The following is a 27,324-nucleotide window of genomic DNA, read 5'->3' on the forward strand; positions in this document are numbered from 1 at the left end:
ATTTCAACTCCTACCTTTTTTCTTTTAAAAGGTCTGAGGGATCTGGTCTCTTGATGTCTTCCCTGTATCTGCACATAATACGTCGCTTAACACATAGTTGGCAAAAGATGTGGCTTCTCAGTTTTTATAATGATTTCTCTCTAAGTGTATCTTTTTGGTTTTTTTCTTAACCTCAGGTAAGTGCACACGTGCATTATTAACCATTTTGCTGGATCCAATCATATCACTTTGCACACTTTGTAGGCTATAGGCAAACATTGCTTAATACAAATTTTAATATTTCTATACATAGCTATATTTCCATATAAATCAAGTAACTATTCACAATAATTAGGAAGCTTACAGATAAAATCATCATCAACAAGGGGAGAGAGGGAGAGAGAAAACAAGCTCTGTAGGTAAAAATTCTTTAATAAAACAATCAGTTAAATATTTAAAATTATACACAACTGAATTTTAATTTTATAATATCACTTGGAAGTCGCACAACAGGCCCCAGTGATCACTCGGATACCTGCCACAGTCTAGTTTTTCAAGGCCAACAAGGTCGAGGGATTGAGGGATCACCTGACTACCATCATTAGCTGTCCTATATAGTATCCGGTCAAAACGAAGTCTACATGTGTACCGGGCACGCAAATTATTGTTCACTTTAGTGTCCCAAGTATACCGACAGTGCTCAGGTTTACCCAAAAATTCCCAAACATCCACAATGTTACTTGGCAGGCCTCCAATCTTTGCAACCTGCAAATGCAAGGAAAAAAAAACTTAATGATTAACTATTTTATATCAAATGTGTCCTACTGAATTATAATATGTATTTAATACATACATATGTATATATATTAAAAAAAAAAAAAAAAGGTCCTGGTCTGCAAATGCTATCCTTTATGATCTTCAAAGACAAGGGATTGGGAGATACCAGACCCCATATCAGTTCTCACCTCAGAGTCTCTCAAGTTTGTATCCCCACCAAAAATTACTGTAGCTGATGGAGGAGCATCCAGTATCTTCTTTAAAACAACGCGCAGCTGATCGAGGCGTTCCTTCGTGTGGTCTTTGGTGCTCTCCAGATGAGACGTCATGAGGCAGATATGACTGCCACAAAGGTTAACCTTTGGAAGGAGGAGAAACACAAGTAGGCAAAGTTAGTAGGGAAAAAATGAAAATTTAAAAAACAAAAACCACAGGATGTTCTAAATCCCTATAAGCTCGAGTTTTTCCTCTGGAGTATTTTCTTTTCATCTACTTCAATACATGGAAGATTCGTATAGTGACAGAACTGTACTCTGTTAATTCTTAAGGAAGATAAAGGTCAGATTGAAGTATACAGAGACTACATTATACCCTCCATAGATTCCCATGAATAATATATATGGTTAGTAGGGTATATGGCATGTTAATTGTATGCAAGAATGCATTTATTCAGTGTTAATTAACCCACTGTCTACACAGGTCCCATCATTAAAGTTGCCAAGCCATTATAAGCACTTTAAAGCATGGTACTTTTTTGTGCAGGCAGAATCCTGACGTACATTTGCAGTGCCTCTATGCGCATGGTCAGGTCTCGAAAGAGATTGCTGCATACATGCGCAGGAAGCAAACCAATTAAATGACTTCTGCCTCATTTAATTCCACCTCCACCCTTCTCTACTGAAAGCAGGAAACATTTGTATTTGCCCTTCTTGCACATACTCCATTGAAATGAACACTAGTAGCTGCAACTAACTGCGTTTAGCTAGCATGCATGTAATCGGCTGCTGCTGTTTCCATTGATTACAGGGCATGCGGAAGAGGTGTACACACCGATGCTTTCCGTTTTTGGGGCAACAAATGACGAGACGTCCCTGCTGTAAGACCAAGTAAATGACATTTAAAAACTTACATTTGCTATTAGCAAGTTCCTCATCATGCATGTGTTTGGGAAGGAAACTATTTCTTGGCTGATTAGCTTCACTCTGGATTTTTTAAGCATTATAGCTGTAAAATAACCATCTTCGCTGCCTGAAACAGAAATACAGTAATTTATGAAGAGTAATCTGACAATAGGTAAAGAATTGTAAGCTCGTTTGAGCAGCCCCCTCCTCACCTGTTGTCTCTGTTAGTCAATTTGTTATGTTACATACTACTTGCTATGTCCTGTCTACCCATTGTACAGCGCTATGGAATTTGATGGCGCTATATAAAAACAATAATAATAATAAAACCTGCAAATGCCATTACATGAGAAGTACACAGCTCTCTGAATATGCTCTGTCTTAAAAAAACAGAACCGTTTTACAATGACAACATTATTTTTGATGTTACCATGTGATAGAAGTAATAAAAATACTGGTAGGAGCTCCCCTTTGGGAAAGTGATTAGGTAAACATTAATTTGAATCCTTACTTTTAAGTAAGGATCAGAGACTTGCTCAGTACCGACGTAAAAAGGTGTGCAGGAGGAAGTAAGCATCGGGAGGTAAGTAAAGGACTTCATTCATGTAATCTCTTAATGGAACAATTGTACAAAGCTTACTGTATTAACTAAGGATTGTGTAATCATTGTACAAAGGTTGGGGAGAAAACTCTTTACTGGTACTTAGTAATATGTAATAGTTTACTGTTTGTATAAAATTCTTCAAAGCCAAGTGCCTCCCGGGATAGACAAATAAAAGATTTAGCTTTAATTGTTCCAATTCAAACTGTAAAAACTTTGGAAAAAATGCATCTCATAAAAGGGTTAAAAACTACCTGGGATGATTTGGTAGCTGACCGCTCGCTTTTTCAGGTATTCGTAGTAAGGTGGAATAACTTCTTGCAAAAAGACGATGTCTGGACTGTACCTGGGTTAACATGAAAAGTTAATAAATAAAAAGTGTTACAAATAAAAGGGGTTTCATCTAACAGGGGCGGGCAATAAATAAAATAATTTAAAAGATAGACTGTGTGCCAAATGGTATTACCTACGTGAGCTGTTCAGGGACTGAAGAAATGTCACCCGAGACCATCTCTGGTCTTAATCCTGAACAGAATAAGGTTGTTTTGAATGCTGGATTTGCATATTAATCTTCATATATTTAAGAAAGGTAAAGTCATTAATTTGCCAGCAATGAGACCCAGAAAGCTTCTTTTGCAGCCATGTATCTAATAAACTACTGTATCTGCTGCACGCTTTCAGCGCATAAATAAAAATCTAGATGTCCCCTCTGTGAAACTCCAATTAAATTACGGTAACTTTGAACCCAAGAAATGCATAACCATTACCATGATACCTATTTGTAAGTTCCTTTCAAAGGAAATATAACAACAACTGAGGCTAAATTATTTATGTACACATCTTGTATCTGTAATCAAAGTTAACATGTAATATAACAATATGACGCACAGAAACTTAGCGGGAGTTAGGGTGTATTACACAAGAGGTAAAAGTGCTGTTAGGGATAATCCACTCTTTCAAATTAACATCTAATAATTATACATAAATGCATCCAAAGGGTAGCTCTCCCTTACTCGTTGACCTACAAATGCTGCAAGTCAGGTTGAAGTCGTGCATCCTGTGAGCTGTTAGCTCTTTAGTTTAATAGGCAGGTTTATGCAAAAATATCAGTTCAAATAAAAACAAATCTCACAAGACAGCAAACCATGAAACAAAATAAATATACTTACAGGGCCAAATAAGAGCACACGCCACGTGCCCTTTCCTGAAGGTTTGACTCATCAAGGCCATCTATGTTCCAAGTCAAAAAGGAAAAGTGACTATCGTCCTCTGAGCTCTGAGCCACAGATCCCTCGCAGGGCTTTGCGCAGCCGACAACCGACTCCTCACCAGTCAAGTCAATGCTAGGATAGTGAAACGGAAATGTAATTACCAACTACTGGCAGACACAGAGACAGAAAAGGGGAAAGTCAGTTAGAGGCATCATTTATAATATATAATTGTTTTGCAACCTTTGTTACATTAGCAAGTTAAAAGCACTCAACTTTAACGACTCAATGTAGCGCTGTAAATTTGATTATGTTGTTGTTGTTTTAAGATCCAGAAACCATAAAAAAAAATACTCTTAATGACATCATTGATTTTGTTGGATTGAGGCAAAAAGTGCTGTTAAGAGGTTTTGAATAAGGTCTGGGGACATGGGTTCTGTAAACATAATGTTCGCAAACATAAGGACAGTGTATTGTGTTAGAGGAGATGTATAACCAGACTTATTGCATATTAAATTCCATGATAAATAATGCATCTGCCAATATCCCCAGTCAGCCCTTACAGTCAGGGCGGCTAAGCATTAAGGGAGTTGGCACGCAACAAATACTAGGTTACATTCATATAGGATTTGTATTTTCTCTTTTTTGTAGCAGGGTAGGATGAAAAAAATAGTGTGTAAAATACATTGTTAGGGAAATTTAAGGGAAGAAAAAAAAAAAAAAAAAAAAAAAAGAACTTGCCACGACTCAGATGTTGCAGGCATTGTCTGTTTTAAAGAAGGATCTGTCCCTTCAGCTGTGCCTTCGTCTCGTGAAACCGGCTCCACCGCAGGGTCAAAGTATGAATTTATTGCCCTCTGGGAACAGAAACCAGATCAGCGCGAGCTATTGGAGCAATTTAACATTTCTATAACGATACATTTATTTCCATAGCACCCGCAGATTCATTGACTTTAACCCCTTCAGGACCAGCGAGAGGACACATCATAAGAAATGGTCCTTGACATATGCCATACATCACGGGGATTTGGCGAACCAAGAAATTTGCGCTAAAATTGAGCTCCACCATGTTAAATTTCAAAAAGAAAACGTGACGTGACGTGCAGCTTGTAATATTTGCCCTATAACGGATAAAATAATTTACATCAGCCATAGAGGGCAGTTTCAGGACAATTCAGGTATTTTTCCCCTATTGGCTCTAGCTGTGTATAAGCGTAAAAAGGCACACATAAAAAATGTTTGTTTGTTTTTTTTCAAAGGATTTTTTTCATATAAAATAATGTCCTACATTTATGAATATGTCTTCAAAAGAAGCCAAATAAAACAATATATAATTTGTGTGCATACATTGAGTGAGAGTGATGTTATGGGACATTAGAGACCTAGTAAAAACCCCTGGTCCTTAAGGAGTTAACTAACTGCTATCTTGTGCAAATAGACCATAATGCATTTGTCATTTTATTATCTTCTCTTAAGGATTATTTATTATATACCGGTATATAGCGCCATCATATTCACACAAGTACAACACCAAAGCTTTTGAGGGTTTTTTTTTTTTGTTGTGATGGCAACAACCAATCAGTAACCGCTTTCTTGTTAAACGACGACAGTTAAGTGTTCCAAGCAAAAATATCTGAACAGGTTAAGAGTTTGCCAGGCCCATTATTTCCGGCAAGGGTTTCGGCATTTTGCAGTACTCTGAACAAAGTCCGCAATGCTGTATTTTGATCCAAAATACAAATTCAGCAGAGTAAGCAAAACTCTGCATTTCACTAAAATCCCCTTTATTCACCAAAGTGCTATTGAAAGCCCAGAAAAGGTCCCTCCAGGAGCCTGATGGCCTAAAGTGCCATCTAGAAATGCATTTGGGTATTATTTGGGCTTAAAGAAGCTCCAGTCCCACATTTGGCTTAATTAATGCATTTGCTCAATTAATGCGCACATAGGAAGTTTCCTGACTTAATGCAACACTATACCGCGTACAAACTGTTTTTTTTATTATTATTATTAATCCACCACAAAAATGTAGTCTAACCCTTGCTGTTAATGAAATACTAGGGATATCTGAACTACAACTCCCATCATGCTCTGATAGTTTTAACCAGTGCCAGCTAGTTGTGCCACTTGTGACACAGCCATCAATGCGAAACTATTGGCTTCAGAGCCGTTATCTCGGAAGGCATTGGGCTCTTCCGCAGGTTATAATGTCAGACCCTCATACTTCCATCTCCCAGTCATTCTCTGCCAGGAAGCACTGAGCCACAGCCCGGTCACAGCCCGCGATATTGGCGAACTCCAGGCATTTTTGGTTCCTCTCGCTAGTCAGACGGTCCCCATCTCTGTCCCCGGCTTGCTGCGCATCTTCTCCGTCCATCCCTAGACTAGACTCAATACAGCTAGCAGGCGGAACTCCACCCACCTGACCACGGAGCTCAGTGACACTTCCCGCGTTCACCAAAGGAAAACCGACCAATCCCGGCTTTCCTTACCCTCTTTTCATTGGCGCATACTGGTAACGTCACAGCCAAGCGCCATCGTATAGTGCAACTCAAACAAGTTTAAAAGCTACTGAATAATAAACATAATACATACAGTAAGGTCTCTATAGTGTAAGAATTACACTTTGAAGTAGAATAAGTACGGATGATATAGAAAAGCCACGCCAGATTAAATGCTTTAGTAAAGATGGCTGCGTATAACCTGTTTGTTAAGTAACTGCACTGATCTGATTGTGACGTTTATTGGGAATGGCCAACCTTTGAAAAGAATACACAGTCATTCTAACTGGCGAAGGCAGTGTGCTTACGTAAAGTGCTGTTTATGATCGCTTTAGATGTACACGATAAGATTCACAAAATGAGCGTATAGTGCAGGGCTGCGTTGTGTCTCTTGTGCTTAGATTTCAGAGGAAGGGCAAGAAACTGTTTAAGGTGACCTGCATTGCCAGTTACCGGCTGACGAGTTTTAGATTCTTGCAGGTTTTTCGTGCTTTTCAATGCAAGCGGGACTATTGCGCCGGAATGGACTGTCGCTGGTGTCCCAGCATACGGGGCTCATGAGATCTCTGTGTACGAACAGTTTGCGGGCGGTGATGAAAGCTGTAGGTGATGGACCTGGGTTTGATCGAGTATTGAACAAGGTGAATAGTCTATTTAAATAGTCAATGAAATTAATAATCTACATATATATTAGTATTGCGTAATTTAATCCGTAGATTAACTCCAAACCGAGCATGGATCAATATGTATGGAGAGACGTAGATATGTATATAATTATATATATATATATATATAGATAGATAGATATATATATATATATATATATAGATAGATAGATAGATATATTTATGGGTAAATTGGAATGGTGAGTACGATCATGTCTTTGTAGATCAAGGTAGCGCATGAAGGTTTACACCCCACCTCTCAGAGTACTAATCACAATTTAGCAATGCAATTGTCTTGTGTGTTTGTGCCTGTTGTGTACGTGAAACCTCTATGGTGGTTGGATGTGACCTTAAAGTGTCAGGTGCAGTGGTGTTGGGGGGGGGGTCCTGCCTGATCTTGTGTATTTCAGGCGCATTTAACTCACCTGGCGTTAGATATTGTTTATTTTCTCTGTTCAGCAAACTAAATAAAATACACTTCTGTCAATAGGGACACATCTAGAAATAAGACGCACAAAAACACGCGGTACATGATGTTTTGATTGCTTACCCGTGATATATTAATTCAAAGTAAATGGAGATCTCCTGTATTAAAATAAAGAAGAAAACTATGTACCAAGTAAGCTAAGTGTCACTTAGTGACTAGTAGCCTCAGGCATCCCTGACAGAGCGGGTATGGCTAATAACATTACGTAGATGTACATGACACATATACAATCAGATATGTATATGAAAACACAGTATATATGCCACACGTGATCCCGCTATAGTCCAGTGACGTCTTTGCTTTTAGAGAATTATTTGTGCAGTGGTGACACTGGCAGAGGTGTTGTAGAAGAGAGGTCCAATAAGCTGTTCAGTTCACTCTGATCATTATTATCGGGTTTCTTTCAGCTCGAGCTCGTCTCAGCCAGTCCGGGGAAAGTGGTCTGTGAGCTGAAAGTCGAAGAAGAGCACACAAACCGTGGTGGGACATTACATGGAGGATTAACGGCTACCCTCGTTGATATGGTGTCCACTGTTGCTCTCATGCATACAGAGAGAGGCGCTCCAGGAGTTAGCGTAGATATGAACATAACGTGAGTATTTAGTCAGTTTCAATAGATAACATGGAACCAAAGTAACTGCATACAATATTATATATATCATTGAAACATTACATCATAAATAAAATGCATAAAAATAGATGCAATCACCATAGCAACCCATGGAATGTGTGCTGATGGTCCACTTTTGCAGCTTTGCATTAGAATTGTTGACACGTAACCTCCGTTCATTCATTTTTTAGCCACACTGTTCCACTCTTAACCCCTTAATGACAAAGTCCGTACATGTACGGTCTCAAAATGGATTGTTTTCAATGGGTTTAGGGACCGCCCATTGTCCTTAAGGGGGTTAAACCGGTAGGAAGCCCCTATTTTTTACCCATGAGTAATAGAAGGAAAGATTTTGGTGATTACTGAATTTATGGAATTTATCTTCTGTTCAGATTTATTGCCTTGTACCTCCTAGTGCTGTAGGTATCTGTGATCGTCGCTGTGGATTGGATGTGTTTAAATTTTTCCATGTTGAAATTTACCACCAAGAGGTTTTCTATACAAAATATTCTGCATGCAAACAAAGCCCCTTTGATTTTCTATGAACTGGAGCATCAGCCTGGAGTGATAATTTATATTCTTTACATTAAATTAACATTTATATATATATATATATATATATATATATATATATATATATATATATATATATATATTAAAGATGATTATTTCTTTTTAATAATTGTGAAAAGGCAGCCCATGACTTTTCATGTATGAAGTTGGGAGACTATGGCCAAACACCCACTTGCACATGTTTACAACATATTAAAGGGCAGTTCAATGCCCCATCAATGTAGAGCTTTGCATTATTCATTCTTTAGCAGTGTGTAAGAAATAAATAAATACAATAAAACCACTGAATATACAGTGTTTCTTTACGCTGACGTTTCACACCAGTTTTGGCGTTTTGAAGGCGCTAATCACCAGCAGGAATTGGCTCCCATTAAAAAAACCTTGTCTTATATTTGAGTAAATACGGTAATTCTTATTACATGATACCTGTACACTTCATATCTCTCTTGATTTAGTAGTGATTTTTAAAATCCGTTTCTCTGGTTACAGGTACATGAACGCTGCAAAAATCGGAGACTCTGTCCTCATCTCTGCTCAGGTTTTAAAGCAAGGAAGAACCCTGGGATTCGCAACCGTAGACCTGACCAACAAAGTCACGGGAAAAATAATAGCACAGGGCCGACACACAAAGCATCTCGGGAGTTAGCGCAACTAAAATTGATTTAGAAAGATTATATAAAATGCAAACTTTTACTTTAACACTTTTTTTTGTTTTTTGTGCTCAATCCAACCGAGTTAATCTAGAAGGATATCCAGACTTATGCGTTAACCTTCTGCTGTACAGATTGTGTTTAATAAAATAAGAAAAATGTATGTTTTCCAAATAAAAGACATTTGTTTTCAGCTGTGTAGTAAAATTTGTGATTTATGAATAAACATGATAGACTGAAACGTTTACGGCAATTACTATCTTTTTTTCATTGTTAAATGTGTTTTTAACCTCAGTATAACTCACCGGTGGTACATGGGCCACTTTGGTTACTAATTATATAGGTCTTGGATACTTCTGGACCTGTTTGGTTTTAGCATTTAATAGTGATATTAATTAGTATCCATAAAGTGTGTGTGTGTGTGTATATGTATATATAGTATATTCTCTATTATTTATGTAGCGCCAACGATGTACACAGCTCATAATACAATACATATATTCAAGGGATATGACAAGACGAGAATTGACAGACTAAGACAAACCGATACATTAGGTGGAGAGAGCCCTGCTCGCAAGCTTACAATCTAAAGAGAGATATACCGTATTGGCTCAGCTATAGGCCGCACCCGAATATAGGCCGCACCCTTAAAGTTAGGTGCTTTTTTTAAGGAAAAATTTTTCTTAGTTAAAAAAAATGTAGAATAGATATGCTGCCACTCAAAAAAGTGCGACCTATATTCGGGCAAATACGGTAATATGGAGAATGTTTCCATCAGTGGTAGATCATAGGGAGAATTTGGGAGTGTTTATTCAAAGGTTCGACGAGCCCCATTCTAGTTTAGCATGTGCGATATATAAGTACTCATCCGCATGATTTGGTGCTAGAGAAAGAAACACAACGTCCCCTTTAGTGATTAGACCCCCAAATTCTAGGGAAAAATACAAACTCCCCGGAAGGACAGTTGGTGATCTGTCTTTATTTCCTCGAGCTCTGTATGATTTGCTCTACTATTGGGACATCTTTACTGGGAATCTTACCTGACCAATTATTTACTATGCCTTGAGCTAACCGTTCACAGATTGAATATGTTAAATGCAGTTTTGCAGTTCTGTTGATCAGTAGTTTAAATAAACTTAAAATGCAGCCCCAGAATCGTCTATACGACTTCCTGAAGATCTGTAGATAAAATCTACTATAAAGACGACAAAAGTATTTATTTAACTTAAATACCTTACCCGACTTTAAAATTAGTAGATACCTTAGTAGATCTGGCATTCTTTTCTCTGAAAGTTGCATCATATTAAAAAAAAAAAGTTTTCAGTTTCTATGGCAACAGCCTATTATTGCCTGCTTTTGTGTCACAAGAGACAAGGTCCACTCCTGCTCTGTTTTCATATTCTATGACAATGCTGCACGGACTTAGATGCGTTTGCATGCAGTCTGTATTATTTGACTTATGCAGGGCCATATTCCACGGCGCAGTACAATGGGTAGAGGGGACATAGCAAGTAGTGCATCACATAAGAGTTTTATTTACAGCAACAAAACCTGAGAAGGGCCCTATTCACACTCCTGTCTTATTTATCCCCTTGCTTCGTCTACCTAAAGAGGGGAAAAACCTAGTTTTAATTCATTTTGGTCTAATAAACTCCCTTTATCTGTGACCTGGAGTTGTCGTTGTCGTCATTTATGGGATATTTTGGATGATTTTCCCTGGAGAAACGCCAAGCTGATTCTTTATGGTAATGCTAAGGAACGTCTGCTCATCCAAGGAAAAACCTTTGCTCTGCAGTCTTTATTAGTCAGAGTCTGGGGTAATCTGAGACACGCTTTGGTTTATTGCAAGACAGTATGATAAAAAAAAAACACAAAAACAATATTCTTGCTGTACTTTTCTTGCATATACTCAGTAGAGCTCCCATTATACTCCAACTGACTTAATGGGACTTCTAACAAGCTTGGGTCTCCTGCTTATACTTACTGGTTTCAACAGATGCAGCCAGGGGAGTAGGAGTTAAATGAGACAGCATAACTTCAATAACTAAAGAATACCTGCACTGATTTGTTTCCCGTTAAATATATATATATATATATATATATATATATATATTATATATATATTAGGGCTGCAACTAACGATTATTTGCATAAAAAAAATATGCAATTTTTTTTGTTTATTTAAAATAATTTAATGAGCAAACTGGGTGTTAAAAACAAACAGCAGAATAAAAAAACTTACAATTGACATTAACGTCTGTCATTGTATCTCATTATCACACTGGAGTTTCTCGAATCGCCTTTTTATTTTACTGACATAATAAGAAAGCAATATTTTAAAGATACAGAAACCCAAACATAATATTTCTCAAACTAGGTTTTATTACCTAAAAAACTTTTACTAGTAAATATTAATTCACGTGTAAACTATTTTTCCATGTTTAATAAAAACGGATTGAGAAAAATGCATTTCTTGTTTTTATTTCTTTTTATTTTCCAACCTGTCTCCCAGTTATGCACATCTCACCCAGGCTTGCCAGTCTGCCCCCTGATATGCCTTATGCCCCCCAGATATCCTTTATACCCCCAGATATGCCACTCCGCCCCCAACTATGCCTTACACCCCCAGCTATACCTTATACCCCCTAATATGCAACGGTGCCCCCCAGATATGCCTTATAACTCCAGATATGACACTCCACCCCCAGATATGACTTCTAACCACCACATATGCCTTATACCCCCCAGCTATGCCTTATACCTCCCTATAACCCACTCTGCCCCCTGATATGCCTTATACTTCCAGATATGCCACATGACCCGCTGGTATGCCACTCTGCCCCCCCCAGACATACCCCCCTGATATGGCTTATACTTCCAGATATGCCACATGACCCGCTGGTATGCCACTCTGCCCCCCCCAGACATACCCCCCTGATATGCTACTCTGCCCCCATCCCAAGATTTACCCCCGTGTTCCAGACTCCCTGGTGCCTAGTGGGTGAACGTCTGCACGATGCACGTGACGTGACCTTCCGGTACCCCATCATAGAAGCCCCAGCGGAAGTGCCGGCAGCAGCGGAGGTTGTCTACCCACATCGCACAGATGCCCGCCGGCTGCTGTAGAGGAGAATCCGGGTCCCCTGCAGAGCTGCAGAGGATCTGGATCTTAGTGTTATAATCTGACCTTTGTTTGAGGTTGGATTTTAAAACCAGGGGTATTTTTCAGAGCATTTGATCATTTTATATTTGATAAAATCGATTCAACTAATCTATTTTATCGATTGGTTGTTGCAGCCCTAAGTCAGACTTCTATTTGATGCTGGATAAAAAGACGACCTCGAATATAAGACGAGGGGAATTTGTCAGAGCATTTCCTTGTCTTATATTCATTCCAAATGTATTCCAAACAGGCGAAGCGCCGATATATAATGTTTTATATATATAATGTTTATCGACAAATTTGGCTTGGATCTGGGAGTCCGCTTTTTTTCTTTGTCCCCAATCATGTATTTATTTTCATATATTAACCCCCTGGACTGCAGTTAAATGATATTTATTGGGGCCATACGACTTAAAAACACACCTTCATTCAGTGCTGCACCACTTTCTACAGTTTAGCAGCTAACCCCTTCATGACAAAGGATGTTTTACACCATAAAGACTGAAGCATGTATGTTTAATCATTATTTTTAGTGTACCTGCCAAAGATGAAGTTATTTCAAAACTTCCTATTAAACCATATTCATGATAAGAAATATTAATGTATTGGCTCGATTATAGGCCACACCCGATTGTAGGCCACACCCGATTATAGGCCGCGCCCTAAAAGTAAGGTGCTTTTTTAAAGAAAAATTTCGATTTTTAGAAAAAATACACATTAGTGGAATAGTAAAAAAGTATTCTAACTAACACACTGCATTTTAAAATTTTTGGTATCTATTTTGCAGTTAGTCAACATATGTTACATACAAACAGAAAACCAATAGCCATTTTAATGTACCTTACATATATGCCCCTTGCCCCCAGATATGCCCCTCTGCTCCAGCAAATATGTCACTCTGCCCCCCAGATATGCTGCCACTCTGCTCCCCAAGATATGCTGCCACTATGCTCCCCCCCCATAATTTGCTGCCAGTCTGCCCCCCCCGAGATATGCTGCCAGTCTGCCCCCCCGAGATATGCTGTCACTCTGCCCCCCTCCGAGATATGCTGTCACTCTGCCCCCTCCCCCTAGATATGCTGCCACTTTGCTCCCTAGATATGCCCCCCCTCCCCTAGACTTAGCAATGCAGTCTCCCTGGTGTCTAGCGGGGCCAGCGGGGGACATCTGCGCGATACGCGTGGACAACTTCTGGTGCCGGCACTTCCGCCGTGGAAGTGCAATATACAATAAGGCTGTTTTTATCTCATGTTGTTCTATGTGAGCTGATTATTAGTGGCATTGGATCTAAAGCCTTAATATCTAAAAGTCCAATTCCTCATTTACTGAAATGTCCCTCTAAGACATTGTATAGTTCCCCACAGGCGGTATGATAAGGAGTTGGGTGCTTCTCAAGTACATTGTCTATAATAACAGAGACGGAACACATACGGACACCTAAAAAAAAACAAATAAAACTTTTACTTTAATATTAGTAATACATTACAAACAGGAGATTAAAGATCTTAGGTCTGCAAATCGGGACTGCCCTACAAATCCAGGATTTTTTGGATGTATGGTGTAGGCCTACATAAGTAGTTTGGTCATCAAACAGTATCTGGTCCTTTCAAATGGACAACTCGTTAAAATAATTTATGGGTTTTCGTGCAGGATGGGGATCATTTCTATGCAGTATTTAAATTCATTTTATATGATAAATACAAAAGTGCCCCATCAATAAATTCAAAGAAATCCACTAACGTGTTTACGTCCATAAAGCAGTAAAGCAGAAGCACGGAACCCTCGTGGTGCATTGTGACATCATCATGTCTGTGACATCATCACTGTAATAAATCCGCAGAGCGCTGCTCTCCTTACTCAGTGTAGTTGGGCGCTTGGCACTTGTAAGCAGCTAATGATAGCGAACTTGGAAGTGTTGTTACCAACGACATTGGAGATTGTGGCGATTTAAAAGGAGAGCCTTTTAAAAGCAGAGCTATGGAGAACTGTCGTCTACTCCATGGACTGAGGTGGATTGTAAGGAGATGCTACCCCGGAAAAGTGAGGACGTTTTTCAAGAGAGTGAAAACAGCTTTCACCAACACCGCCAAAAAGAGTGAGAACCAGAACAAGGAGCACTTGGACCCTGTCCTGAAAAGGAAGAAAGAGAGTAGCAGTAACGAGGAAGAAAGAGGAAGAGCGAGGAAGAGGACCAAGCGTACTGCTAATGAGAGGGAGGAGAGCAGCCTGTGTCTGAGGGCAAAGGGGACAAAAAGACGCCGAAGCAGCAGCACAGGCAGCTCCGAACATGAGAAAAAGCGGTGTAAATACAGCAAGAAAAACAGCCAGATTCTGGGGCAGCAGGAGAAAGAAGAAGCGGAGGAACATCTGGAGGAGCGCAGAAGGGGAATGGTTCCCATGAAAAGACGCAGGAGTTGGGTGGAAAGTGGCGATACTGCGAAGAAATTTCGGAGCCTTCTCCCCATGACTCCCTCCAGCTTCACCTTCCATTCAGTGCTGGGTGAAGGGGGGTTTGGAAAAGTCATGTTGGCTTCTGTACCTAGAAGAGATTCTATGGTAGCGGTCAAAATCATCCGCAAGAAAGCCATTAAGCCCCTGTACCTACTGAAGGAGAAGAGAATCCTGGAGATGGCTCGGGACAGCCCATTCCTGTGCCACGGATATGCAGGCTTCCAAACACAGACCTGCGCCTTATTCGTGATGGAGTATATGGCTGGTGGAAGCCTCCTGTCATATATGAAGAGGGTGGGCTGCCTCACCGAGACCACAGCTGCATTTTATGCAGCTGAAATCATCTGCGGCATCCAGTTCCTCCACGCTCGCGGAGTTATACACCGAGACCTGAAGCCGGAAAACATCTTGCTTGACGGAGAGGGCCATGCCAAGATCTGTGATTTTGGTCTTGTTGCAGAAAACATTTTTGGAGCGGCACAAACTACAGGAGACTACGGAACAATCACATACATGGCCCCCGAAATACATCTACAGAGAGCATACGGTGTTGCCGTGGACTGGTGGTCCCTCGGGGTGATTTTATTCCGCATGCTTCACGGAAAGTTACCGTTCTATCACTACTCCGAGAGGGTACTAATGGATTCCATTGTAAAAGGAAGCCCTCGGAATGTCAAAGACATCTCCAAAGAAGCTGCGGACATCCTGAAGCATCTTATGATGAAAGATCCTGATTATCGCCTCTGGATCACGGGGTGTATTAGGTGGCATCCATTCTTTCAGGACATTAAGTGGGAGGATTTAGAGAGCCGCCGTTCCACTCCCCCGTACCGGCCGACATCAACATCAGATCTCCGCTTGCAGACACTTCAGGAGATTCCCTTAGTCTTGGAGAGCACAGAGGACACGTCCTCTTCATCTTCATTTCATCTTCTTTCTGGCTTTTCCTTTGTGACTCCAGACTGGATGGCCTGAAGGATGGACTAAGCCCTGGCCAAGTGCCAAAAACATAATATTCAAGAAGGAATTTTTTTCCCTAGTTTGTTGCAAAATTGGAAAAAGACACAAACTGGGGTTTTTTTGCCTTCTTTCCAAATAACATCATAACATCATAATAAATTGGAGAAACATCTACATTTTTTTTGTTATTGTTTCCTTTGTGTTGTATAACTACAGGTGCCATTGTCCACAGATAGCTCTACATAGACATGACATCACAAGACAGCTTCTGCTTCTATGACATCATAAGCAGACAGTATATTGTGATTTATGGAGATAGGAATGTCCCAAATAAAAGTCAGTTTTCAGTAATCCACTTTATGTAACCCCAAACATAACTTAATTCCAGTGATATCGGACCCTATAATTCTTCATTTCTAAAGGTTTCTATTTTCCCATAATTAAATTATGGATTTTGAAATAACTTCCACTACTCAACGCAATGTGGCATGTCTGGGAGGCAATGTGGCATGTCTGGGAGGCAATGTGGCATATCAGGGGAAAACAGAGTGGTATATCAGGGGGTATAAGGCATATCAGGGGGCACAGTGGCATTTCTGGGGAAGATGGAGTGGCATATTAGGGGGTATAAGGCATATGTTAGGAGAGTGGAGTGGCATATCTGGGAGGCAGTGCGGCAAGCCTGGGCTCAAATGTCATAACTGGGGCAGGTTGGGAAATGAAAACAAGAAATGCATTTTATCAAAGTTTTTTTATTCTGCTGTTTGTTTTTAACATCCTGTTTGTTTATTAAATTATTTTGATAAATGAAAAATTTACATTCATTTTTTTTATCCGATGAATCGAAAAAAATAATCGGCCAACTAATCGATTATGAAAATAATCGTTAGTTGCAGCCCTAGAGTTGTCCATTTGAAAAGGCCAGATACTGTTTGATGACCAAACTACTTATGTAGGCCTACACCATACATCCCAACAATCCTGGATTTGCAGTCCCGATTTGCAGACCTAAGATCTTTAATCTTTTAATTGAGATTGAAAGAGGGACTGTCCCTTTACTACCATTTAAAAGGTTTGGGGTCACTCGGCTGTTTTTATGGAAAACAAGGACATTTCTGGCTGAAACATAATTACAAAGGGTTTTCTAACCATTAATTAGCCTTTTAAACTAACACAACGTGCCCTTGGAACACAGGAGCGATGGGAGTGATAAAGGGGCATTGGAACACAGGAGTGATGGGAGTGATAAAGGGCCATTGGAACACAGGAGTGATGAAGGGGCTATGCACATCTATGAAGAGATTCCATTAAAAATCACCGTTTAATCAGAAGTGTATATAAATAATCAATGGATTTTTATTTTAAGAAACCAACAATATTTTGTCCTACCTCCACTTCTTCATGTAAGGCCGATGGCCGATGATTCCTTCCAGTATAACCGGCTTCTGTAACGTCAAGAAGTTCTCTTTGAAATATTCTAAACTTGGGCGGTGGAGCTTTGGGATGGCAGGGTCTAAATCCACTGCAGGAATGAGTGAAAGAAGCATTTTCTGTCAGGAGAGAGAACATGGGTTACATCAAATAACCGATTTGTGGGAAAAAAACTTAAGGCAAAAGGCTCTGCGCATTCTGCTTCTCGCAGCCGTAATCCATGAGAAGCTGCCCGAGGCTCTTGCACCACTCTGGGTCCCCGCCATACAGACAGACCCCGCCGTCCCACACACACACCAGGCCACACTGTCATCCACCTCTGGGCCCGGATCAGCAGGAACTTACCCACCTCAGGGCCCGTACGCCCCCCCAAAAATACATGATGTACATATATATATATATATATATATATATATATATATACATATATATATATATATATATATATATATACAGTCTATGGATAGTTACCAGCACTCTAGGTCTTTTTCCAATAAATACAGATTACTCTTTTGCAGGTCAACGTTTCAGTCTTTATTTGACTTTCATCAGGACACATTATATATATATATATAGACGCACTGCCCTCACACACATATATACATACACTGCCTTTACAAATGCCCGCCCATACACACACATACGCTGCCCATACACACGCATGTACACATACACTGCCCTTACACACAAACATACAGGGTCACACTTGCCCTTACAGCCCCCCCCACCTTCTCCCCATCTCCTACCTTTCTCCTCCTCCATCTTCTGTCCTCCATCCTGCGGACCTAGAGGTCTGTCAAAGTGCGGACGCGTGGGTTAGAGGGTCCAGTTAGGTGATGAAGGGCGTATTGTCTGCAGCAAAGCTGTATCATACAGAGTGTTTGGCTGCTAGACCGACCTAACCCAGCTAGAACTCGACACGCTCCAAATATTCAGCCGTCTAAAGTGATAACTGGGAAAACTTTGTAACAGAAAACACTTAAAATGACATTTTTGATTACTATTACTAAAATAGTTTGTAATCATTACATTGATTTTTCTCCAAACCATGAACCCAGCCTATTTCACTTGAGAGAAGCAGAGATCTATGACATCTACCAATATTAAGTAGTTTGTCTTTAAGACTTCAACTCAACCCACCCTTTCAGAAGCTGGGAGAGCCAATCAGATTCTACATAGGAGCAATAAATTAAAGGGACAGTTTCATGCCCCAACATCCCCAACAAAGAACACATATTAAAGAACTCTAGCAAGTACATTTCTATGCATCCTTCCAAGGGGGGGGGGACTTACCTGCGCTAGAAGCTGCCCCTTGCTAAGCGGTCCAACTATTCTTGCCACCTAGCAGCAGCCAATCAGTGGCAGGAAAGCATGGCCTTTGAAGTCAATGGGAGCTCTTACCGTGCATGCGCATCGACTTCTCTGCCCTTTCTTGTTTGCCGCGCCAGAGCTGGCCGGCAGGAAGTATATCTCGCACAATGAGTTGTGTGTGATACTGGGGAAGGGGCCGATGCATACGGAGACAGTCTGCAGGCCCCCCCATACATTTGTAAAAGGAACAGCAAACCAGGGCCAGTATATTCTATGCATGAAAGTGCATGTGATTGCAGTAGCCTCCCATTAATGGTTAACATCAACCCTGCAGGTCTAGAATTTAAAACTGTTTTCAAATACACATTCCGTATTTTAAGTTCTAATTAACCTTAAAGTTGCTGGAAAGGTGTGGATATTCTCACTTATCTGTGTTTTCCATTTGGGGGGGGGGGACAACACATTCAATTGATGTCAACATTATCAATCCCCTAGTTTATTTAGTCCCTCTACTACTACAGCTTCCTGGAAATTCAGATTTCTTGCAACATTAAGGGCTAAATATTCAAGTTTTAGATAGCATATTACTATTTGAATTACCTTACCAACCTTTACAAACAGCGAGTTAAGGCTAAAAAAGTTTTTTTCGCACTGTGGCTCATATCGCTCTTCTATGCTTGGCCAGGAACACATATTGAATGATTTTAACTATTTCAGTGAGACTTCTGTTGGTGGTAATGCGAATGTGTGACCCGCCGGCAGTGAGTGAGAGGTATGTAGGTAGATATATATCACTTATAGAAACCAATTCTCTATCATGAGTGTTGTGCAGAAATTGAGAAAGTCTGATTTCACCTCATTTATTTTCATTTCCATTGTAATCCAATTTCCAAAAGAAAAAAAAAAGCTAGATACAAATTTAAACCAGGTAAGCACTAGTATTAGGCGAAGGGAGCAGGCCTGTACACTGTCGGAAAGGCATTTGGATCCTTTTAAGCAAATCTTTCTTAAGCAATACAGTAGTCAACCTTATTTTCATTGCACAAAATAAAGATATCTTAACCAACATTTTCATACTTCAAACTTAAGTTTGCAACTGCTTTGTAAAACTTTTTTCCCCCAGGAACCCATCATGGGGTTTCTTATAGAAATATTACTTTTATTTTAGAAACAAGTAATATCCGCACTGTTCACCGGCAGGTGCTTATCTAGATTCCTCACCAGAAACGCAGTTTCTGCAGCGCCCGAGGATTTGACTTCCATTTATTTTTTAATAGAGCTACCGCAGACTCCTACATTTTAAGAACATCAGTATATACCCCACAGGGGGGGATACACCGGAAGGTACGCAGCAATCTGGAATAGAGATCAACATTTTAAAAAGGTGCCAGTACATTCTCAGCTCGGGAAAATGAACTAAGACATGAAAGCAAATGCTAAATGAACTGGATTTCATTCTACTGCTGCAAAACCACATGCATTCATTTAAATTAGTCATATAGTGCTTTCGTTTTCTGCTAAAGCCATAAAGCTTCAGCACCCATTACATTCATGTTTCACCCCCTCACCCTCAATACTGCTGTCTAACATTCTAAAAGATGTTAGGGGGTATGACCAGTGCAAATGGGAAGACCACTAAATAAATAATACCTTGTGCTTTCTGATACATTTGATTCAGTGTCCCATCGTTTCACATTTTGTTTTGTTTTTTTTGTTTTCCAGAGGCTAAAGCAAAAGATGTTGCAGAACATCCTCTCGTCACAAGGTCCATGCAGAAGGAAAATTAAAAAAAAACAGAAAAAAAGAAAAAAAAAGTTCTGATACAAAATGAAGGAAAAATAAATATCCAGCATGAAGGTTCACAACAAACAAGTGTTCTGAGCATGAGTCCATATTCTTCTGGAATCCGGAGAAGGAAGCGAGATTGCTGCTCGTATCTGATCTTCCCAGTCTGACTGGTCCACCTTATTCTGGCATGTATGGGCGGAGGTGATCCTCAATCGTGCCGACCGCCCAGTGGGTGAGCTGCTCCTGTGGCAGGTACAGGCAGATGCTGCATAACTTGAAGATTGTGGTTTTGCTTTTAGGAGTCTAAGAGAGAAAAAAAGATAATTCAGCAATACGGGATATCGATCCACACAGCCGCAAGAGATTAAAACTTCATAGAAACAAAATCAAAGTCTGTATGCTATCGGCTGCAGATTACATACACAAAAGCGCAGTGTGATTTTCTAGAAGGGCTCCATCAACTTAAACGTTACCTGCAAGTGCTGTCTATCAATGAAGAGGAACATGGACTGGTTTGGATTGTTTAGAACAATCCCAGTCTTGTCCTTCCGGCTCAGGACGTGCATAAGATGTTTTTCATAATCACCATGATGAAATTCAAACTTGGCCTGTAACAGGGAAAATAGTAAAAGGACACGTTAGCCGATGTTTTACAGTAAATAGCACTTTTCTTACTAATAGCAGATCACAAAAGAGCGGTCAACAAGAAAAAAAGTCATGGATGAAGGAATAGTCCTTTCTAGTTACATAGGTTTAGCATAGTCAACTTTAAAATGTAGAATTTGAGAATTTTTTTCAAACGAAGAGTCACTTGCACACAAAAAACATGCTTTCCCACTCAGTCTATAGCCTACAATCATGGGCCACAGTAAATGGTTTAAAATCATTTTTCCTTCATAGCAATAATGCAGTGATAAGTACAGCACTTGTCATCACAGCCCACACTAACCAACTCAGCCTAGGGGACTAGTTTTGTATTTGATCGTACAAGAATTTTCCGCATTCACCACACTTTGTGAACAATCCCAAAAAGGAGTCTAATTGTCTAGTATCAGATTTGTATTTGTGTTTGCATATGTTTTCAGGCAGCTGCATATTAAGCGATTCATATTTCTATCAATACGTCACAGGAATTGTATTCAGGGTTGAAATCCGGTGCAATAGCTCCTAGCCATGCACAAACTATTCTACTTGACAGCTCTGCAGTGTGCTTCACTGAAACCCTAAGCAGAGCACATGAGATGTCATGTAAAAATTAAAACATTACTTTACTATTCCATTACAAATCTGAGGGTCAGCATTGTAGGCCAAGTAAGTTTATTGCTAGAAAAAGGAAATAAAACCAAGTTTTTGTCAACGCAAGCATACAATTCTGTATTTAGCACTGTATTTTATGCTTAATGAGATTTTTTTTTCAGGGGACATCCCTTTAACTATCACTGACATGGGCATTTTCAATAAAAGTCTCCAACTCATTCCCTAGTGGATTGGATTTATATAATCATTTGTATAGTGCAAGCAATTTATACAAGTTGAGCTTCCACTATTGAGACTGGATTCAAAATACTGGAAAACAAACCAAAATGATAGTTGTACATACACAAGACAGTACAAATGTATGAATCTAAAATAATATCTTAATATCACAAAGCAGTATTAGTGAGGTTCTACTTCTGAATCGCTAGTAGCCCATCAAGTGAAATTCTGTCATATTCATAATTTCTGCTGGGAACAGCTAAAGTGACACACTGTTGCCATGGAGACAGCAAAAGCTCTTTCAACAAGTACAAGTTACATTAATTTTTTAATGCACCGTGGAGTCCTTTTTGTATCGACTGCAGCAAATCCAGGACCAGGCTTTATTGGAGTTCTTGAGAGCTCCTTTAAGTATTTATGTGATGATCTTATGACCGATTCATGATTTATATGATTAAAGCGCTAAAGCGCAAACAATGTTTTGCCCATGTTGAACAGTGCCTTGAAGTGTTATGTGCTGCCAGCAAAAAAAAACACATTCATTATACATATTTCTTGAAATCAAGAGGAAGCAGTCTATCACAAGTTCACATAACGAAGACATTTATGCAACATACCAGGACAGGCCTGAAGGGCTCCTCAGACCCTTTCCATCTGGAGAAGAGGAGACAGACTATCTTCTCAATATCATTCCGAGGCCAAAGAATAAAGTCCATCTCCTGAGTGCAACCAATTACATCCTAGAGAGAAAAAACAAGTTTGTATGACTATCACTCGCACTAAGCAACACGCTGGAAACAAACATGAGCCGGCAGCTGTAAGAACGCCACAAAAATAAGCAGCAGCACACTGTGCAGCAGGTTTCGGCAATGAAGTCCGCTACATCTCATCTGTCAGCATGAAGCCAGCAACGCTAGCGCCTTCTGATGAGATGGGCTTCAGGCCAACTTAAGATTTCCATTAGTGCAAAATGCTTAAGGCATATTGTTAGGTCCTATAGGTTATTTCACTTTGGGACATACTACTACGCTCTATGAACTTTACGGGGTGTAAGAGAATTACAATAGCTTAGCCCTGATCACCCAGCCGGACACAATGACTCAAAAGGTCTATAGTGAAAAGGACTTTAGCAGGGAAAGTCATACAAAACATCACTCAACCCACCATACAGTATATAGCGCTGTATTTAACGCAGAAAGAAAAACTTTTCCATGAGAGCCAGTCGGCTTTCAATATACCAACAGATTTTCATGTTGATTAGTATTGGCTGTTTTTATTTAATAGCTGCACGTGAAGACAGAGTTTGTAGCATAAATGAAAGTTACTGTTTACCCTGCGCATGGACTGGTAGCGAGGTGCATGAAGCTGTACTACATCCTTCTGCAGAAGTTCAAGTGAACTTTCCAAAGAATAGCTGGAATCCCGCACGCCTTTCAGAATATTTTCTTCATAGTTATTGGTCATCACTGGTATCACATCAGCAACTTCGAACAGAGCAGACTTCTTTTTCTAGACAGAATAAAGAATTGTATTTAGCAGGGCAGCCAGGTTCATTTTCACGTTTACTTTGGCCAACTTCACAAGCTCTTCAGCTTTTAATACCTGCGTATTAAAATGTTACAGCATACAAAACTCGTTAATACTGATGGTAGAATTTAACATTTTAAAAGTATTCCCTTCGTTATAAACCTGTGAGCAATGTCCAAAAACACCAAGAAGCTCCAAAGCAGTTCAATGAAGTAGCACTAAAACACGTTAAATCGCCATATTTAAGCACTTGCTAGAAACGCAGAAGAGGAAGTCACCGCTTCCTTTAACGTTAGCCAAGCTCTTCTCCACAATGCAAGACTTGTCATTTCCAAAGAGAAAAATGGCTTAAAAATAAAGTGCTTCTCTTTTGCAGTCTTTTTTTTTTTTTATCCTATTTCTTCTCGCCAGCCTTCCACGATTCTTGCTATTGAACGCGATTACGCCTTTAAAAGGGAAACTATGAAGAACACTGTATTAACATTAACTTCTGCACACATCGGTGGTGAATCGGTATCCAAAACAAGGGTCTTCAGAAGTTCATTGACCTGGAACATTACCTTTTTCCCTACACAAGGTCAGACTGTCTTGCAGGAGACTGTGCTGCTGCCCAAGTCAAGATGACAAATGTCAGGTGACATCATGGATCAGATATCCATTTCAGATGCATTTATTCACCAGTAACATAAAACATAGCGCTGTGCAATTCAATCAGGGAAGAACAGGCATTTAGTTGGTTACATTAATTTTAAGAATCGTATTAATATACATTGCTCAAGCATTCCGCAGTGATTTTTTGTTTATCATGACTCCTATCAAGTCATAAAGCCACCTTACAAGCCTTCTACATAATGCAAAATTAATTCTTCACCCTGCTGTACAGATCTGCCCGCCACCCCGATCCCATGAATTACCTTGTCTTTGAACACAAAGGCGATATACATCTTGAAGTCAAACTGGTCAGCTAGAGACTCTTTCTTCTTCCTCAGCTGAGAGCGCAGTCTGTTCAGAGCCTGCTTCTTGCGAGAGTTTGGGTCCCCCATTTTTTTTTTTTTTTATTGTATTTAACACGCGGCTGGCGCCCGCACCTACGAAGCCCGTCACTAATTACAAGTTACCGTTTTTTCTCTGCTTGTCACCGGTTTAACAGAAACAAGCCATTGTTACCACCTCTTAGAGCGTTAAATCGACAGGCCAACGAAACCCAAAGTGCTATATAGGCAACTTCTGACAAGCTTGTGTATCTACCAGGATAAACACAAAGGGCCGCACAGCCACGGCATTATTTTCTGATGAAACGAAAGAAGGCATTTTAATAAAAAATACAAAAAAGAAAAAGACATCAGTTAAAATGCCAAGGGTACGCCGCTGATAAAGTAAAGTTGTTCCCGGTTATTCTCGTGTACCATAAAATCGAATGCCATCCTCAAAAGGCATGTTATCTAAACCTCCCTGATCAAAAGGAAAAAAAAGTGATTATTCTAAGCCAAGACCGCATCATAGAGCCCTAAAATGACAAGTTGCTTCAGGCGAACACCCTCTTCCTGCGTAAAGCTTCTAACTAGGTGCAAATGTCTATTATTTCCCTGTGTGATATGTGCGTTGGGGGTGTTCACGGCACATGTTAAGGGGTCCCACAGTATCGGGGATGAGGGCAGAGAGTAGGCCCATGTGACATCCCCTGGTTAGGGACAGCATGATGCCAGGGAGTAAATAGGACAGGGGTCGCGCTGTCAAGAGGGAGCCAAGTGTCGAGGCCTAGCTGTCACAAAGAGTCTAAAACCTTCCCTATATTTGGGTAAATCAACGATGAGGCGTTAAAGTCGCCATGTCGCGGTAACAGGCGACAAAAGAACACCGGTTTACGGCACTAAGGGGGTGCGGGCTGCTGGGGACACTCAGCCCTCGAGGGTTCAGTAAATCTCAACCGTGTGGAAAATGGGTCGCGACTGATTCAAGTGCGGTGTCTCGCTCTCTCAGGTGTCCTAGCCACGCCGGCTGTCTGTCATGTCTGGGAAGGTGTCTGAGGGAGGCGGTGTGCGGGTGTCGGGACTCCGGGGCAGCTGTCTCTGCAGGGGAGGCTGGCGGTGCTGACTGCTCCAGGGGGATCCATGTCAAGACAAGACCAGGGCCCCCAACGGACCCCGCTGCATGAGAGCTGCGCCGCTAAGCGGGCTACACACCCTTCTACACCCCGACCCACCCATAGTCCTAACCGAGGGCGCGCTGTGACGGTGGCCGGTGAGGAAGAGGTAACGAAAGCACGGGCGAAGGCCTCGATGTCACGCAGCGATCTAGCCGATAAACCAGGCACAGACTAACGAAAACACCTTGACTATCTCGAAGCGACTCCGAGTGACCTAGGGCGCTCTAGGCCGAGAAGGCTGCGGAAGGAGCGTCCGCTCGGCCCAGGAGCAACAAACAGCGAACGCCAGACACACAGGAATAAGATGGCCGCTGCTGCGTCACCTCCCGACTACTCCCGCCAGGCATCTTTCTGGTCGAGCCTATTAAGTGAAAGGGAGTGCGGTAAATGTGTCAGTTGCGATGGTAAATCCATTAAAATGATTACTGTAATAAGCACGGTCACAAGCAGTTCGAAAAGAGTAAAGAGATCCTAACGTTACAAACAGATTAAACTGAGCGTTCGAGGAAGGAAAAAAACGTTTCTTATAATAAGCCTGGCCTCCCCTTTTCTAGTGGTTGCGCCCGCTCGGTAGAAAGCCTTGTTTGGCATCGGAAGTATAGTGATGTAATTTACTCGCATTGTCCTCTGCAAATCCAGGGAGTTCTACACCCTAGAGATGGATCCGTTTAACGATTATTATTGTACAAAAATGATCTCCAGTGTGGATCACTGCGGCCATTTCTACGTAGATCAAAATACACTAGTGTTCACAAAATTAGGTCACCTGGCGTTAGTTGAGGATGAATTGCGTAGCGTTTATTTATAACCCTTTGCGTCACCATTGCTCGCTTTGTGTTTTTTTTTTTTGCTATTAAACTTTGTTGACACTATAAACAGTAGACAAACAGCACAGGTCCCCTTATATTAGCCCTAGAAGTACCACAAGTGCAATCAATTGAATACAAACAATATAGAAACATAACATTAGACGGCAGATAAGAACCATTCAGCCCATTTTCTTTTGTGGAGCCGCAGACCTTAATCAGTCCTAGATCTTGTCTTAGATCCAGGATAATCTTATTATGCCTACCCCATTTATGTTTAAATTCCCTCAGTGTATTAGCCTCTATGACTTCTGATGGGAGGCTGTTCCATGTATCTACCACCCTCTCAGTAAAGTCAAATTTCCCTACATTAGATACATATACAAGAAATGAGCTAATCTATAGATGACTAAATAGTCATAAAGGTTACATCACACTCAAGTGGCTTCAAACATTGATGTCCCAGGTTGCACCAGTTAAGCTGGTTTGCAATAAATTGTCAATTGCAAATAAGTTGTGATGACCAGTGTGGAGGGAATGTTGTATAACTACTGCAATAGTATATAGCACTAACCCTTGTTTAAGCATGAGAGGAATCACTTCACTTGGTTATTATCCCTATGCACTTGTATGCTGAATAAATCACTAAATACTGAGAATCCCTAGTACCTCCTTTACTGTGTCAGGAGGAGGCTGGACATTGAAGTCTCTCCTTTACTGTGTCAGGAGGAGGCTAGATATTGAAGTCTCTCCTTTGCCGTGTGTCAGGAGGAGGCTAGACATTGAAGTCTCTCCTTTGCTGTGTGTCAGGAGGAGGCTAGACATTGAAGTCTCTTCTTTGCTGTGTGTCAGGAGGAGGCTGGACATTGAAGTCTCTCCTTTACTGTGTCAGGAGGAGGCTAGACATTGAAGTCTCTCCTTTGCTGTGTGTCAGGAGAAGGCTAGACCTTGAAGTCTCTCCTTTACTGTGTGTCAGGATGAGGCTTGACATTGAAGTCTCTCCTTTGCTGTGTGTCAGTAGAAGACTAGACCTTGAAGTCTCTCCTTTTCTGTGTGTCAGGATGAGGCTAGACATTGAAGTCTCCTTTGCTGTGTG

At 40.6% G+C, this 27,324-nt stretch overlaps 3 protein-coding genes across 3 annotated transcripts; 1 reads left to right on the forward strand and 2 right to left on the reverse strand.

The window, feature by feature from the left end:
* Positions 1-239: 239 nt before the first annotated feature.
* On the reverse strand, positions 240-6,079 carry TDP2 (tyrosyl-DNA phosphodiesterase 2). The gene is made up of 7 exons (XM_053466744.1): positions 5,908-6,079; positions 4,428-4,543; positions 3,648-3,821; positions 2,733-2,824; positions 1,886-2,004; positions 945-1,115; positions 240-744 (listed from the first exon to the last, which is right to left on the reverse strand). The coding sequence occupies exons 1-7, from the start codon at positions 6,058-6,060 to the stop codon at positions 463-465; spliced, it is 1,107 nt and encodes a 368-aa protein (XP_053322719.1). The 5' UTR covers positions 6,061-6,079; the 3' UTR covers positions 240-462.
* A 294-nt stretch (positions 6,080-6,373) lies between these two features.
* ACOT13 (acyl-CoA thioesterase 13) lies at positions 6,374-9,376 on the forward strand. Its single transcript, XM_053467118.1, has 3 exons — positions 6,374-6,825; positions 7,744-7,928; positions 9,009-9,376. Exons 1-3 carry the CDS (start codon positions 6,682-6,684, stop codon positions 9,163-9,165), a joined length of 486 nt encoding a protein of 161 aa, XP_053323093.1. The 5' UTR covers positions 6,374-6,681; the 3' UTR covers positions 9,166-9,376.
* A 9,953-nt stretch (positions 9,377-19,329) lies between these two features.
* On the reverse strand, positions 19,330-25,744 carry C5H6orf62 (chromosome 5 C6orf62 homolog). The gene is made up of 5 exons (XM_053466145.1): positions 24,191-25,744; positions 23,082-23,258; positions 22,367-22,489; positions 20,747-20,881; positions 19,330-20,576 (listed from the first exon to the last, which is right to left on the reverse strand). Exons 1-5 carry the CDS (start codon positions 24,317-24,319, stop codon positions 20,451-20,453), a joined length of 690 nt encoding a protein of 229 aa, XP_053322120.1. The 5' UTR covers positions 24,320-25,744; the 3' UTR covers positions 19,330-20,450.
* Positions 25,745-27,324: the final 1,580 nt, after the last annotated feature.

The sequence above is a fragment of the Spea bombifrons genome, chromosome 5, assembly GCF_027358695.1.
Source record: "Spea bombifrons isolate aSpeBom1 chromosome 5, aSpeBom1.2.pri, whole genome shotgun sequence".
Lineage (NCBI taxonomy): Eukaryota > Metazoa > Chordata > Amphibia > Anura > Pelobatidae > Spea > Spea bombifrons.